Genomic DNA, 12,361 nt, shown 5'->3' with positions numbered 1-12,361 from the left:
TCTGCCCTGGTGAGACCACATCTGGAATATTGTGTCCAGTTCTGGGCCCCTCAGTTCAAGAAGGACAGGGAACTGCCGGAGAGAGTCCAGTGCAGGGCAACAAAGATGATTAAGGGAGTGGAGCATCTCCCTTATAAGGAAAGGCTGAGGGAGCTGGGTCTCTTTAGCTTGGAGAAAAGGAGACTGAGGGGTGACCTCATTAACATTTATAAATATGTAAAGGGCGAGTGTCACGAGGATGGAACCAGGCTCTTCTCAGTGACAACCAATGATAAGACATGGGGCAATGGGTACAAACTGGAACACAAGAGGTTCCACTTAAATGTGAGAAGAAACTTCTTCACAGTGAGGGTGACAAGAACACTGGAACAGGCTACCCAGGAAGGTTATGGAGTCTCCTTCTCTGGAGACATTCAAAACCCACCTGGACACATTCCTGTTTAACCTCATCTAGGTGTTCCTGCTCCAGCAGGGGGATTGGATTAGATGATCTTTCGAGGTTCCTTCCAATCCCTAACATTCTGTGATTCAAGACAGGGTAGTAAAATCTATTCCCTTTTGACCAGTGAGAAACTTCAGCAGACGTACTTGCATGGATCACTGGGAAACTTAGAAGAGATGAATTAAGTAAACCTTTTCATGACCAAGGAAACAAAAATCCCTTGTCACAAAAAAGAGGTATTAGATATACTTTGTACCTGAAAGATATTTGATTCTGACAGTTAACATTATCAGGGTAACTTAATTGCAAAGAATATACAGCATCCAGTTGGAATGCATACCATCCCTCCAGAATTTGCCATATCATTTGGTATATATATATAAACTCAGTACAAAAAGTAACCCCAAAAGATTTGACTGACTGTATTCCATGTCTTTTTCACTGTGTTATCATAGAAGTGTAATATGACAAAATGAGAAACAGGAATATTGCTCCGATTTAGTTTTTATGACAGGGCTCTTTTAAAAAACAAAGAAAACTGGGGGAAAAAACACTTCCTCATCACTGCATTCACTGTGCAATATTAGGCACCTACTGCCTTCCATGTAGAAAAAGATGCAGTTATCTGTTGAACAATCATTTTAGTTTATATGCCATGATCCATTTTGACATCTTCAGCAGGAAATACGCTACAAATTTATACCAGCCTTTAACAGCTGAAGTCAGATTGGTGGCACTTCCTTTTAAGGAACTCTTAGTTTAAGGACATGGTCATCAAGAGATGCAAGTAACCTACTCGTCTTAAGAGCAGAGCAAGAAAGATACAGGAGATTAGCAGATGAATTAAGATTAATTCTACGTACTTGGAATACGACCTTGCACTAAAAATACACCTCTTGCAAGACCAGAAAATATTTGCTGAAAGATGAAGATGGTTGTCAATACCACAATGAAAATGTTCAGCTTACTAACATCAGTGTTTACACAGAGGTTTGTCACAGTGAGCAGCAAGTTACACCACTTTGCCATAGAGCTACAGAAATTCAATATTGAACAATCTACACTGCATTAGGAAGCGTGACTCATGGATGTCCTCCAGTCACACTGGTTTTCAAAGTGGGAGGCATGGAGCAGGTTGCCAGCAACTGCAAGAGCCGATGGAAAGCAATGATTTGTACATGCATATGCACATAAACAGTCTCAGTTTAAATACTTTTCCAACATCCATCTTTGGAAAGACAGCACAGTTAGACAAATGCTCACAAAAATCAAGATTTAACTGGCTCAAAAAAAAAAAATCTCTAGTTCATTGAATCAGTGCAAGTGTCAAATGGTATCAGAAGTGACAGGGCTCTGACTCACATTTACAGAGAAAAGAGCTGTACTGCTTCAGCCCTTCCGGCATCCTACCATCTGCTCCAACCTTCTTCCAGAGCTACTCACCCTGCAACTGAGTTGACAGAAGAAAACATGACTGTGCCTGAGTCAACTCAGTTCAGTTGGCATCTTCACTTAAACCCACCTTTCAGAGGACGTTTAATTTGCCTGGCTAGACTGAAGGAGATCAAGTGTAGACATGTTCCCTGACCATAAGCATAAACTGTTCTTTTCTCTTTTGGGTACATGTATCTAGCTGAATAAAAGCAGTAAGCAAGACGTTCCGTAGTTTTGCCTCTATTGTACCAATAAGAGACTTTGCACATATGTAAACACAGTGGTTGAACTGGCTAGGTACAGCATTGAGATCTGCCCTTCAATTACGGATGCTATCTTTGCTCTGGGAAAAGGAATTTGTTTTCCAGGCTTTTCATGCAGCTACTTTTACATGAGCACTGAATAGTTTAAAGAAATATGTATGCCTGTGTAATAGGGCAAGGCAAAGGAGAGAGAGAAAAAAAGAAAGAAAAAGAAAAAAAAGTTCAACACAAAGCCAAATTTGCAAGAAAAAAGAAAAACAGCTAAATATCATGAGGTTAGAGTTAGGAAATATTTTTTCAATATAAAATAATGTACCAAAATTTTTAAAACAATTTAAGTAATTTGTGGTGCCTCATCTTGAGCATTTTTAAATAGGCATCATTTTTAAGAATACCTCAAGCACAGCATCCCTCTTGGGACCCAAAAGGGCTTGTGATAACTCATGTTACATTTAATATGCAAGTTACAGAAATAAAACTGCTTGTTGTCTGCATTCCTTTCCTTTAGAATGGGTGGGAGGCAGGAATTTTAAATATTTCACCTGCTTGGAAGCTTACGGTTTGTTGTTGTTTTTCATTTAAGCAAATTCTGGTTTACCTCTTTGAAAAAGAACAGTAAAATGATAAAAGGAAGAAGTGGTGATGTACTTGGAATATATGAGAGATAAAAGTAAACTGAGAGAAAGGAATAAAACCAGCTTAAAGCAGGAGCCGGAAAAAGTAGGTAGGAAAAAGTGCAGAAGCATAAATATGAAGAGGCATGGTTCAATGTCAAAAGCTACACAGGTCAAGGCGTACGACATACGTTCACTTTTGGAGAGCTAGGATTTGTTGATTCAGAGAAATGTATTTCTCCCCTGGAGACTAAACCAAAGCACATGAGATAAAGTTCTGGATGAGTGGGTGTCAAGAGTAAAATAAAATGAAGAGGTGTGGGGACAGGGGGAAAATTACATTAGAGGAATAAAGCCAAAAGGATAAAGGACAAGTGTTTGTGTTAGCAGGATGCTTTCCCAGGAATCAGCTGTTAATGTCATCTCTTTCCTACTCACCCTCCTCTCCACTGCCTGTAACCAGGGAATGACTTGGAGCATGAGTACCTATTTTCCAGATTTCAAAACCAAAGGAAACAAAATCATTTATTTCAATTGTAGCAAAAAGACTAAACAATTCCAAGAACACAGAGCATCTTCCTCTTCAACAACAGTTTGACCTTACAGTTCAGACACAAGAGGCACATGCCCATTTAAAAATCACTTAACTCCGTTTGTACTCAAAGGATTGAAACACGTTTCTGTCATATTCGGTAAAGAGCTGGTTAATGAGGAACATAATCAGCCAAATAATGGAAGTGACACTATAACAACTCAAGGTGTTATCAACTGATCAATAAATACTAACTTCAGATTACCAGGAAGAAATGCAATTAGAAACTGCTTCAAAGTAACACTTTTCAATCAGAGGTTCTCCTCTTTTCTTTATAACAAAAACAACCTTCTGCAGTTCAAACATCACAGACACCATTTCCGTAGTCTTCAGGTTTGTTTTTTAATTAGACTTCAGAGGATGAGTAATAATTTTCCAGTGCAAGTGCTTTTTAAAGACCAAAATCTACCTTATTATTATAAAAATGAAATGTCATTGCCACCCCCTACTTTGATTTTCCTTAAAAGGAGAGTGCAAGTGATACAAGAATGACTCAAGACCAGTGCACACACACACAGAATTTATACAGTTACATAAAGCCCAAGATTTTTCCCTGCTTCAAGACTTCCGGTTAGAATAGGCACCAATTATATATCAAAATGCTGTAGATTGACTAAAAATGTTGTCCATCACATGCAGTTACACTGCAAATAAGCTCAAAAACACGACAGAAGTTGCAGCATTTGACTTTCGTAGAGCACATAACTCAGAGTAGTAATGAAATCAGAAGGTGATGAACAGCTTTAGCAGCTCATCCTGCTTCAGCAGTTCTGAATCATGCAGCTGCAGAGAATATTTATCTCTGAAGGATCACAGTATTAAAACGTATAAATAAACTGTAAGTGGTGGCTTACTAAATAAGTTTTACAATCATGATTATAAAACATTACTTTTTCGATCCGACATCTACATTCTGGTATTGGCGGGAAGTCAGCACTTGCCTTCAGAAGTGCTGCTGAAGATGATGAGACCGCACACAGATGCGAGTGTCAGCCCACACAGAAAAGTCTTCCAAAACCAGGCCAAATCATGGCAAATAAAAGAGATGAGCACCCAGTCCTGATGCAATACTACTATTTCAGCTACTCAAAGGATGTTCAAGCAGCTTCACAGTGTCTGAATATGATTTACAGCTAATAAATCCCCCTGAAGTAATCTGGAGCCCACTAAAGACAATGCATCTGCTGAGTTCACATATATATTTAGCCACTGGTTACCTGGTGAGCATTTTTACCTTCTTTACTACTACCAGTATGTTAAGATGGTCTACATTTCACTGTCACAATTTGGGGTTTGCTAATGTCACTATCTTCTTTCTTGAAGATGCCAAGTAATGAATGACCTCTGTTGTTCAACTGTGTCACTCAGCAAAGTGAACAAAATTTCTGGAGGCAGTGCTGAAGCTTACTTATATATAATAGTTCCCATTCAAGAAAATACTCAGAGCTGTATATGTATTTTGAAGAATTTTTTCCTGACACTAACCACAAAATCAAGCTACAATAGTTTAAAACAGGTAAATTAGCATTAACTCTTTTCAAAGTATTCAGTTATTACTATAGCTAGTGTTTTGGCAGCGTGAGCACCTTTGTCCTCAGTGCTTTAAAAAAAATAAGGAAACAAAAGTCAAACTGTATTGTTCATATCATGTGCCTAATTCTTTATTGTCATGCATAGCTAATGTAACCACTCCAACATAAGTGCAAAAATCAGCACATCTCATTTGCTGTCTCTTTGTTTTCATTTTATATAGATGAAAAGGAGTCCTGAAGATTCAGAGCAACAGAGAAGAAAAGCCCTAGGAAGATATCAGAAGCTTGCTTATAGAAAATTCCGAACTCCAAACCAAACATAGCTTAAACTAAGACTAAAGTCACATACAAGTTACCATCACAAAGTCATGCTGGTACCTAGTGGTGGAAAGCTAGGTACATGCAAAATTGTAGAGGGTTGTTTTGTTTTTTTTTAACTAACTTGGAATTCTTATCTATGAGATATCAAATGACCTCAAGAGAAAAAAAATAGGCCCAATTAATGAACTACTGAAAGACACTGCTTTTCTTGCATTCAGTTCTGCAACAAAAGATCAGTATTTTTGCACCTGCCTGTTTTGATTCTCAGCAGAGTAACTGACAGACAAGAAGCTACATCATTTCCTGACCATCCCAAACCTGCTGTTTTACACTCCTCTTCCAACATCAGCAAGAGCTCAAAACCTGCAGTATACAAGCATTACAACCTTAATTCTCAAACATCAGTTTTTCATAAAGTACGATAACCAAAACAGGATCATATGTCCCCCAGCATCTTATTAGATCATATTTTCAATTATATAAACCATTATTAGCTGAATTCAGTTAGAATTCTTGATGACATCTGGATAAACATGTTTACCCTGCTTTCAGCCAGAAAATAAATAACTAGAGGAAGAGAAGGAAGATATGAAGACTTCAATGTCACTTACTCAAATGCAAAGAAGAGTCCACTGGTGACCAAGATGAGAACGAGAGTCAGGTAGAAGACTCCAGTCTGTCGAGCCATCATGATCCTCCCATTGCAGAAGAATTTGTTTCTTCCAGGAAAAACCTCCCATTTTCTCTTGGGAACTGATTTCTTTTTCTTATGGGGAGACTCCATGGGAGACGAAGAGCTGTGTGTGCTGATCTGACTGTATTCACAGTCTTTCATGGGCCCACTACCACCTCCAGGAGTCATGAAGAGAGAGTAAAATGTGGGGAGAACCCCACCAAAAATATATACAATATATGTATGTGCAAATATTCTTCTGACCAAGATAACCCTCTCCACCAGCCCCAGTCAATAAAAATAGCAAAAAGACGAAAAGTCCACTACCAGACTAGCAATAGGTGTATCATGCAACCACCAGTTAACTCTTCAGAAACCAAAGCTGTCAGATCAGAAATGCTTGAGAGGGATCCTTCCTTCCTCCACCAGTTACAAAACAACTGTGTAGGACAATCCTTTTTAAAACAACTTACCACAAAACAAGACAAAAAAAAAAAAAGTTAAAAAGCAGTTAAGCTGTCCAAAAAAACTAGTCTTTCTTTTTTCAAGTTTATTTTCAAGTGGGAGTTGTGGGGGTTTTTTTTCTCCTTCCCACGCACACCCTGAGAGATCTCTCCGAGGGTCAGAAGTTGGTCAAGGCAAAGTTTAGCAATCGAGTCTATCATTCATAGAGATTTGTTATAATCCTTCTCTGCGCTGCAGATTTCACTGCTAAAAATGACCATTCCTAAAACGTTCCCTCCAGAGACATGCGTTACAACCCATTAAGAAAAAAAAGGCAAGAAAGAAATCAGTCTGCAACTCCAGCTTCCGAGAAACACTTCCAGTTTTCTTCCTGAAGCCGCAATTCAGCGGGAAGCGGCCGCCGCTCCTCGCAGACCTTGCGGCGCAGGGCTCCCCGCGGGCCCCTCTCCCCTTGTCACGACTCCACCGAAGGAGATTTTCCCGAGCCGGAGTCAGCCCGGGGCTGGGCCGGTCCCCGACAGACACCAGCGCCCCGGCAGCAGCTCCTCATCCTCCCTCCCCGCCGAACCGCTCCCCCGCCTCACGCCCCGCGCCCCGGGCGGCGCCGCCGCCGCGCTTAACCCCCGCCTGCCCCTACACAACAGGTCCCCGCCGCCGCCTCATGCTCCCCAGCGCCTCAGCCTCGCGGGGCGGCCGTCCGTGCGGAAGGGGGTGGGTGGGAGGAGAAATGAAGGCTTCGCCGGCGGTGGGAGATCTCTGCCGGGACCTCTCCCTCCCTCCACCATCCTCACCGCCCGCCTCAGAGCCGCCGCGGGCGCCCGCACGCCGCCGCGCCGCAGCCTCTCGCCCACGGCACACAGCACTGCCGGGCCCCCCCCCGCATCCTGCTCCCTCCCCTCAGCGCAGAGGAGCGGCTTCCCTACTTTCGCTGTGCTTGTGCCCGGAGCGAGGTGAGAAAAACGCCCAGCTCCCCCTCGGCCAGCAAGCGACTTTCTCTGCCCCCCTTTTTTTGTTTCTTTTTCTTTGGAGCCTCTATCCAGGTTTCTCCCCCGCAGCCAGACCCAGAAGCAGCAGCTGCCGCCTCTTCATCTTCAAGGGGAGGCGGTAACCACCGCAGCGGCGGCCGCCTGCGGGAGGAGCGGGGGGAGGCGGCGAGGGACGGGACCACACAAGCGCGCACCCCCCTCCGCGACCGGTCAGTCAGTCAGCCGGTTCCCGGCGAGAGGGCGGGCAGGTCCCCCGCACCAGCCCCGGTGGGGACACCGCCGGATCAGCCCAGCCCTCCCTCTGGCCGCTGGAACACGGCGACAGCGCTACCTCCTCCCCATGGCCGCCCCCAAGGGCAGCCGCTCGCCGGGCGGGCTGAAGGGGCCGGGGAACGAGCCGGGCGGTGACTGCCTGCGCTGGAACCCCCGCTCCCGCCGCCGCCTCCCCCGGCACGCGCGACCAACCGCGCGCCGTCCCCGGCACGCGCGCGCACACAGGCGGGCGCCGCCGAGCCGCGAGCGATGTCTGGCGGCAGCGCCGGCTGAGGCCTCCCCGCTCCGGCGGCCGGGCCGACGGCGAACGAGTTGTGCGAGTGAGCGGCAGAGAAAGAAAAGCCCCGCCCACGCAGCCCGACCTAACGGGACCCGCCTCCCTCCCCGTGCAGGCTCAGGCACGGACGCTCAGGGGCACGCCCCTCCTCCCGCTGGGAGTTGTAGTTTCGCTCGTCCGCTTCCGCGTAGAGGCCCCGCAGGCGGGAGGGCGGGGGCAGGGACTACAGGCCCCAGAATGCCTTGCGACCCGTCCGGGCGGGAGGGACCGCAGCGGACCCGCCGGGCAGCGCTGGCAGGGCCCGGCGCGAGGCGAGGCTGGGCGGGGCTGGGCTGACTCCGCGGCCGTTGCGGGGCGGTTGCCGCCCCGTGCGGGGCTGGGTTCACCCGGCCCGGCTCTGACGTGTGTTCCGCGCTCTCCGCAGGGCCCCGTTCTCCCGAGCCGGCCCGGCCGTCCCCGCCTGCCCTCCTTGGTGGACTAGGCACGGCACGGCCGGTGTTTATGTTCGGGCTTATGTGTCAGCCGGGCCTGGGGGCGGGACTGCACCCCTTGTCCCAGCCAGCTGTGCGCTGCGCTGCCCCGGCTCGGTACTGTGTCCACCCGCACAGCCAGAGGCTGCCGCTCCCCGCCTGCCCGAAGCCCTCGGCTGCCCCGCTGAGGTGGGCCCGCGGGCTGTGTGCGCTCAGCTCGCTCTGGGGTTGCGCTACTTCAGGCGCTCCCGTACCTTGCTGGAAGAAACACGCTCGTCCAACAGCACTGATGTGTTCTTACATGATCCCCCCTCTTCCCTAACTCCATGAGGCTCATCCCGGAATGGAGCGAGCCACGAAGGAAAAGCTCTTCGCGAAAGGCAATCCTGCCCCGGGCCCTTGTCACGCAGCACTGGCCCGGTGCGAAGCGGCACCGCTGGCAGGTGACCTGCAGAGCGCCCAGAGTGAGGCCTTCCCGAGCTGCGGCAGAACCACCCTCAAAGCTGCTTGCTGTTGTTTCTGCCTAGTACGTTCTCCATGAACTGCTAGGGAGAAGCGGGCGTGCACAGTGCTAACAAGGGTTTCCCTCTAACGCACCTTTTACAAACGTTTGCAACTTACTAGCAGAGCTGTGTAACCTGCAGAAGATGGGCTGCTTTGAGACACACAGTAGGAATCAACCCTCAGTTCAAATAACCCAGAAGCATACCGAACAAATTTCTGGAAGGAGTTAAGATATATTACAGTCAGCCCACATCTCTTACAGCAGAATGTTACCCTAGGAGACAAACAAAAAAAACAGTGTGAGGATGCAGCTGAGTTCTTGTACATTAGCAATGTATTTTCTGTTTTCATAATTCTACTTCTAATTTTGGAATTGAATAGCAAGCCTTCTAATTTAATATGATAAGCTAATTCTTTGTCCATAAACAGTGCCTGATAACAAAGGAACCATGGGACAGATTGACCAACACTGGATACTCCCCCTTTCTTGGAGGAAATTTATCACTTTGGTAACCAAATTATACAGATTATCCTAGTAGACACTTTGCCAGTGAGTCTACAATTCATGTTATTGAAACACATCACTTTGGAAATATTAATGGTACATGGGAAAAATATAGATGGGTCCTTCTTCTGCAAGGTGTAAAGGAGTAGACCTTTGGCAAGTGGGCAGCAGGATGTAAAAGCAGTTTCTGATGTTCTCTCTCATGCAAATGCACTGGCATCCTTTTTCCACATGTAACAGATTATGCTGCATTATTCCTTCCCATCTCCTTCTCCTCTTGTAGTGCCTGTTGTCAACAGCTTTCCTGCTATCTCCTAACTTAGATATCACAGCAGTTTTTATTCTTTGAAATGTTCTTTATAAACAGCTAATAACTTTTCTTTCTGTCTTCATGAATACAGCATCAATACGTGCCAGCAGAAGGCTGCAGACAGAAATTTTGTGGTTCACTAACAAGTACTTTTAGTCTTCATCTCAGGTTTTTATTAGCATATTGCTGGAGATCTGTCTTCAGTACTTTGACAATATTAATGACTGTATGATGTCAAATGGTACTATTCTCTCCTGAGATTGTGAAATATTGTAGACATTTGCCAATGGAGCAAACAGTTTATGTAAAAATGTCATTGTTGGCTTACATCCACAGGTAACACTCAGACTAATTTCAGAAACACTCTTAAGAAGCAAAACATTTGTAAACAATACCAGCACCTCCTTAAAGCTGCTGTCTTACTCCCCACTCTTTCCCTTGGGTTTTAAGATCTTATGGTTGGGAAGTAAACTTCAGTCATATTAATTGAGAGAAGTACGTAAAGCAAATTGAGGAGTGTCTGGAAGAATAATTCCAAAAGTCAAACTCAGAGAACAAACACGCTTTCACTTTCAATAGTGAATCTACTTTGATTTTAACAAGATTATCCAGTGCTACACATTGTTACTTTTCACATGATATCTTGTTTTAGTCTCTAATCAGTACCAGTGTTGCATTGGAATTTGGAGTATTATTGTGTCCTTTTTGCAAACATTATGAACACACTACAGTGCCTATTTAAAGATGCTTTAAAAACAATTCGAAAACTCCCCTACAAAAAATACTTTATACATCTCATGTTTCACACAATTCAACATTCTTCTTGAAAGCATTTGTTATCGTTTGTGCACAACATTCATGAAAATTGGTTTAAGGCACTGAATCAATTAAATCTTAAATACAGTAGGTAGGATAAATATTCTCTCTTCATAAGACTTCGTAGGATTATGTCTTATGGTATGTACTCCTCTGATTTCTTATTTGTGGCTGAGGTTGATCTAATGCAATAGATTAATATCTTGCAGCAACATTACTCAGTTTAGAGGAAAAAAAAAAGACAGTCTTTTTGTTAGGAAAATGCTAATAAAAGAGCTGTTACCACTGAAAGTTGCTCTCTGTTACCCTGCATGCAGTGGGGATGTGTCATGAGGGCAAATCTTAAAACAACAGGGAAGCTAATTTGCAGAGATGACATGTCACCTTACATATATAGAACATCTGTTACCATGTGTTGTGATAGAATCTGCTTGACTATGCTGGAAGCATTATCAAATAATTTAATTGGTTAAATAAATACAAACTAGCATTTTGGACAGAAGATCCCTGTACTCCACACATCCTGCACTGCCAAACCAATTGCTTTTTGCTTCCAACCTAAAAAGGGAGATGAAGTGACAGGTATTGAACTGAAAGATCTGATATTCTTATAGGTGCACATTTTCCGTGTCTTTCACAATAAATTTTGATTTTTTTTTTTTTTTTTTAATGCAAACAAAGTACTGATAATACCATTGTCATGCGAGATGCTGAGAAGTAGCCTTTCAGGTCCAGATTTGCTGTGTACTAAAGATGTACATCATACATGCCAGTTTACAATCTCAACAGCACACAATGCTAAGAGTTTTCTACAATACACCTGTTTTCCTGACTAAATATTTTTCTCCTTTTTCTCTGTTGTTTCTCAGAACTAACATCTCCCTGTACCAGTGCTTGGACAGTGACCCATCATTTTAGAGTGTTACCAATACCAACGTTTCATTTCGTGAAACCACTTCCTTGAAAAAACTTGTGGGTGAACTAGAAATATTACATTTCATAAAAATTGGCAGGATGAGAGAATGAGAATGCACATCAGAATCACCCTCTGAGGAATCAAAAAAACTAAGAGAGGCTTTATTTACAATGATGTGATCAACTCAAGCAGGTCCGAAAAGCTTTGAAGTGTATCTTAAGTCTGGCTTTTGAAAGACCAAGATGTCTAGACATTGATTGTACAGCCTTCTAGCAATGTGTAACATATACTGCTTCTCTGCAGTGGGTAAGTTAAGCAGGCAAGAGGAGGTAAGAAAGCTTTTTCATGTCAAGCTCTGGAGACCAGAATCAGTTTTGCATTTACATTTATCCACTGCATGTTAAAACCATATCTCGTGATTGGGGTGGCTTTTTTTTTTTTTTCAGTTTTGAAGCATTAGAAACACAGTTGTTTGTAATTTAAAAACCTGAAATTGATTAATCATATGAAGTCTGGAATATTTCTATAGTTTTTCAACTTCTAACTTAGGGTTCTTACCATATAGCTTCGATGTTTTGGATAGAAAACAGAATCTACGGATATTTTCATTTATTCCAGCAGAATAAAATGACAATTCTCTTAAAAATGCCATCAAAATCCAGAAGTTTTCAGAAACGACCATGCGTCTCTGATCAATTGCAGCTTCCAAAGCCAAAGGAGGTTGCCCCAACAACTTACAATTGTGCAAGGTCATCACTGTGGTACTTTAACCCTATTTAATATTTCTTCTTGCTCTAATTTGAGTGAAGGAAAGAAAAAAGTCTTTAATTCTGGGAAGCTGACACAGAATACAAGCCAATCAAACTAAAATGCAAGGAAAGTGCAGTTACATGAAACAAAAAAAATAAAAAAATTCCAGTGTTATCTGTCTTGGACCACATCAAATGTTCCCTCACTGGAGCAAGGAA

General features: G+C 43.8%; 1 protein-coding gene across 4 annotated transcripts in view; it reads right to left on the bottom strand.

Moving 5' to 3' along the window:
* Positions 1-6,923, bottom strand: part of ZDHHC14 (zDHHC palmitoyltransferase 14) — a 108,101-nt gene extending 101,178 nt beyond the window's left edge. For 3 of the 4 annotated variants that reach the window (XM_082047810.1, XM_082047812.1, XM_082047811.1), the window contains exon 1: positions 5,810-6,923. In XM_082047810.1, coding sequence (XP_081903936.1) covers positions 5,810-6,060 — 251 coding nt within the window. In that variant the 5' untranslated portion in view covers positions 6,061-6,923. The remainder of the gene's footprint in view (positions 1-5,809) is intronic. The other variant, XM_082047813.1, reaches the window with a different exon arrangement.
* Between the last annotated feature and the right edge of the window lie 5,438 nt (positions 6,924-12,361).

This window comes from Streptopelia decaocto (genome assembly GCF_964273445.1).
Source record: "Streptopelia decaocto genome assembly, chromosome: 3".
Classification (NCBI taxonomy): Eukaryota; Metazoa; Chordata; class Aves; order Columbiformes; family Columbidae; genus Streptopelia; species Streptopelia decaocto.
This window is presented reverse-complemented; position numbering and strand designations above follow the sequence as displayed.